The sequence below is a fragment of the Alosa sapidissima genome, chromosome 10 (assembly GCF_018492685.1).
Source record: "Alosa sapidissima isolate fAloSap1 chromosome 10, fAloSap1.pri, whole genome shotgun sequence".
Taxonomy (NCBI): domain Eukaryota; kingdom Metazoa; phylum Chordata; class Actinopteri; order Clupeiformes; family Clupeidae; genus Alosa; species Alosa sapidissima.
In genome coordinates this window covers 5824837-5829161 of record NC_055966.1, presented here as the reverse complement: position 1 = coordinate 5829161, position 4325 = coordinate 5824837, and the positions used below count along the sequence as shown (strand labels likewise).

General features: G+C 48.2%; 1 protein-coding gene across 2 annotated transcripts in view; it reads right to left on the bottom strand.

Annotated features, from left to right (window-relative positions):
* Positions 1-1048: 1048 nt before the first annotated feature.
* The window catches only part of pitpnc1b (phosphatidylinositol transfer protein cytoplasmic 1b), an 11135-nt gene continuing 7858 nt past the window's right edge, over positions 1049-4325 (bottom strand). The window contains exons 8-10 of one of the 2 annotated variants that reach the window (XM_042107183.1): positions 4018-4081; positions 3644-3730; positions 1049-1932 (exon numbers count right to left, since the gene is read on the bottom strand). In XM_042107183.1, the coding sequence (XP_041963117.1) occupies positions 1727-1932; positions 3644-3730; positions 4018-4081 (357 nt within the window). In that variant the 3' untranslated portion in view covers positions 1049-1726. Of the gene's footprint in view, positions 1936-3643; positions 3731-4017; positions 4082-4325 lie in introns of both variants that reach the window. The other variant, XM_042107182.1, reaches the window with a different exon arrangement.

Sequence of the window (4325 nt, the reverse complement as noted above, 5' to 3'; positions counted from 1 at the left end):
CTGTTAGAAGGGCTATTGATCTATTGGTTGAGCTCATATATCAGGGGGTTAATGTGTAGGACAAACGTATTATTCCTTTGAAAGGTCTTTGCAAATCTCCCCTCTCTCTTCAAGGTGCTGCAGTGCATCAAGATCAAATTCTGCCTGTTTAAGACAAAGACTGGGCTAAATCCCTCCAATGCCACAAAGGAATTAAAGATGGCCACCAGGAACGAGGGAATGAGGAAATGGGAAAGCACAGGGTTAAAAGAAGGTGATGAAGACAATAACTCTCTTCATACTAATAACACTAGCGCAGTAGTCATTTTATAAAACGCTGGTAAAATGCTTATGTATGATCATTTCGACGCAGTGCTGATGTAATGAACTGCATAAGAAGTGCTTCAGAGGCGCTCTCTGGAGAGGTGGACGATGGAAGACCAGCAGTGGGGCCAGTCGGAAGGATAAAGGGCCGGGCGGAGAATGATTATTGGAAGTGAGAGCAAAAAGCTTGAGGTTCTCTGCAGACCCTTGCAGTGCTTCAGCTACCCTCGTTTTTAAGTGTGGCAAAGCCCCCCCCTCTCTGCATGCCTTCATCCTAAAGAGAAGAGAACATCAGATGAATGTGGTGGAGAGGAGGAAGGAGTGCACGCCTCGGCGCAAATTACACGCGCTGGAAGAATAGCCGATGACAGCAAAAGAGGATTTGTCTCTCTCTCTCTCTGTCTATCTCTCTCTCTCTATCTCTCTCTCATTCTCTCTCTTTTTTTCTCTTTCTCTCGGTCTCTTTTCTCTCCCCCTGTGTGTCTGTCGATTTGTTTCCTCCAATGTTCTCAAACTTTTCCATCTCAATTCCTTTTAATCATAGCTCCCTCTCCAGTGCACCGCTGCTCAGGGGGAGATGTGCGGCGCGCGGACGTCAAATTTTCCCCTTTGTTGCCTAAAGACTGAGGCGCTAACCCAATTTCCTGATGAATACCTCACCTCTGCAGTGATCAGTCTGCTGTTCGCCGGTTTCTGACGGCAGAGAGGATCCAGTCATTTAAAAAGCTGAGAAGCACACTTGGGAGAGAAAAAAACCTCCGCCAAAGACATTTCTCCAGCCTGAGGGGGGTTTATTGTGCAGCTGCAAATCTGACTTTGACAAAATATATACGTACACTTGTTTTCACTGTAACGTTCACTCTCCTCATCACACTATTCCCTCACTGCTATTTGCACTTCGATTACAATTGGTTCACTGGGCCAAGGTGACACGTGATTAAACAAGCAGTGTCAAAATGTTGACATGGTTAAAGGTAAACCACACTTAACCCATTGCCCCCTTTAGCTTATGAAGATTGTGAAGCCAATACAATGCTTCGACAGTCTCACTCAATAGCTACACGGAATGTATGTCATTTGAAAGACAGCTTGATCTATAGAGATTATTGCTTACACTTGATTGCACACAATTGGGTTAAATAAGTAGAGTAAAAAAAATAACTAGTATAAAAAATGTCAACCACATGACTCCTCTGAATGGCCACCATCTGGATGAGAGACTAGAGAGTGGATTAGCTCCGGAAGGCACACAGGTGTGTACATAATCATGTGTGGTAGACATGGTTGGGGTTGGGGATGGAAGGCAAATTATAATGGCTTGTTTGAGGTGGGGGTGGAGGTAGGGCTGTGGGTGCAGCCAGTCTACGGAACATGAGTCCAAAGTACCCTGGTGGGAAGGGGTGGGGTGTGGGGGAGTGTGCGGTTACTCTGGCGTGGAATGCAGCCTCACTTTGCTCAACACCCCCATCGATGAGCAGGAGGAGGACTTGGTGGAGGCGCTGGCGGAGGAGGAGGAGGAGGAGGAGGAGGTGGCAGGGTTGGGGATGACTGCAGGCCTCACCCCCATCTTCTTCAAAGAGCACTCGTCTGTGACCGAGATGGAGCGAGAGAAGGAGGGACGAGGGCCAGCATCTAAGAGACAGAGAGAGAAAAGGAGAGAGGGGGAGAGAGGGAGCAAGAGAGAGAGAGAGAGCGAGAGTGAGGAGACGAGAGCACTGTGTGTGTATAGTGAGTATATGAACATGACAGGGAAAAAGCACAGGAGAGAGAAACAGTGTGTGTATACGTATGCCTGGGAGGGAGAGAGATTACAACCAATTTTAGACTCATCATCACAGACAAAATAATCTCCCCATGAATAGTGCATTACATGACAAACACAAAAGCGCTCCCCATGCCAACTGGAGAGCCTCATTTGTTTTTTTGGGTGTTTTCATGTTTGCACATATACGCACTTGTTTGCATGGACATTAACTAATACTGGCGGAGCAGCTGCTCCTGTTTGCATCCTGACTTACACTGGGCAGTGTGTCGCTGCCACGGAGAGACATCGTGCAGTAGCGCCGTCCTGCCTGTGAGTGGCAGTGGCGACACACAATGCCGGGGGATGAGCAATGACTGCAGGTCTATTACAGAGTGATGGTCCCCATCATGAGGGGAAAGTGGCAGGCTGCTGCTGGCCATATTGTGGACGCTGACAGGGATATTTACAATGCTGACGCAGTACCGCCCAGTGGCCATCAGAGGGCAGTGCGAAGCCCGGAGGAACGGCAGCACAGAACACGAGCGGTCAAAGACCCGTCACTTCTTTGGCACGGCGCTCTCTCTCTCTCCCATTCAGATGCATACACTGCCTCTGCAGCTAACGCTAGACAAGCAGTACAGTGCTGCGCAAACACACACATAAACACACACACACACACACACACACACACACACACACATTTAGGCCCATGTGCATCTCAGGACGGGCAAGGTTAGAACACCAGCCACCCCACCTCCAGCCTCTCAAGCGTGTAATCTTTCTGCTCTGCTCTCACTTCAACTTGGTTTTTTTCCCACTTTTTCCATTTCGTTGATAGGACTGCTGGTATCAAATGGAAACCCAAGAGTGCAAAGGCAGGTTGCTGGAGAAAGAAAGCCCATCAGTGCTGCCTCACATGCACCAAGTGTGGCTGGAACGCAGTGCATGTGAGACTGTATGTTAATATAGGCTCCTGCCTCCTGCAGCGCTAACGCTCTCTTCTATACATTTCTATGGCAACACAACACACTCACATACTCACTCTTAGTCACTCGCTTTTTTCTCCTCTATCCCCCTTTCTCTCCTTTTTACATACAGTATATGCACACCAACGCATGCACCCACCAATCTACACACACACACACACACACACACACACACACACACATGCATACATTTATCCCTAAACATGTGGCCATGCAGCACCCACTGGGTGACATTTGCAGTAAGTGCTGCATGGCTGGGTGTTTACGATGCAGATGTGCTGATGGGGCTGAGTTCAGCAGGGGAGCTGCATGACACTATTCATCCCCACTGACGCAGTGGCATTTACTACACACCACACACCACACACCACAGCACAGCAGTGCAGAGCAGAGCAGCCTGCATGTCTCTCGACCGCTCTTCCTCACCCCCTCGCTCTGTTCTTCTTTCTCATTATTCTTTCTCAGCCCTCTCTCTCTCACACACTCTATCACCCCAGCCCCTCACTCTCACACACACACACACACACTCACACACACACACTCGCATAGTACATCCTTCAGCCTTTCTCCCTGATGGTGTGATTACAAGCCATTTGTGTTCTAACGGTACCTTTATGGTTGTCTGTGCTTTTGAGTTTGTTGTTGGTCTCCTCCTGAAGGTCTTTCTCGTACTGGCGCACGCTCTCCAGACTCATCCCTGGGTGGGGCAAAACCACAGGCGCAGACACGTCTGAGTCACACGTCTGACATACCATATTATTGACTAAATGGGCTTTGGCATGAAGATGCATCTGCTGTCATCACCGTCTCCAACATGGCTGATGTCTCTTCTAACATGTCAACAACAGCAGTGCACCTCGCCTTTATACCACAGAGTGTGGTTTTCAAACTGCTGTCAGCCAGTGGACTGTATATGGTAATCTGCATGGGTTTGACCAATATTGTGTGTAATGTAATAAGGGGGACATGAAGGGCAATAATTACCATGCCACTCATCCAGCCAGGCTACCGCCTGTCTGTGTCCCACTAGCAGGATGTCCTGGATGGTCTGTGAAGAACATATCACATCACAGCATGTCAAGTTACGTTACACACAACACAACTCTACATGATGCAACAGCAGCACAATCAGAGAACAACATGACTTTGCCTTGTTCTGCTGTAGGTCGGGGTGGGATTTTAGTTGGAGTGTAATAGATTTAATATGCATGTGGTTCTACTTTATGATATTATGTAGAGTGAAATGACATTTTGCTGAGGGAATAATGAAATGGCTTTAATGTCAGTGAGGA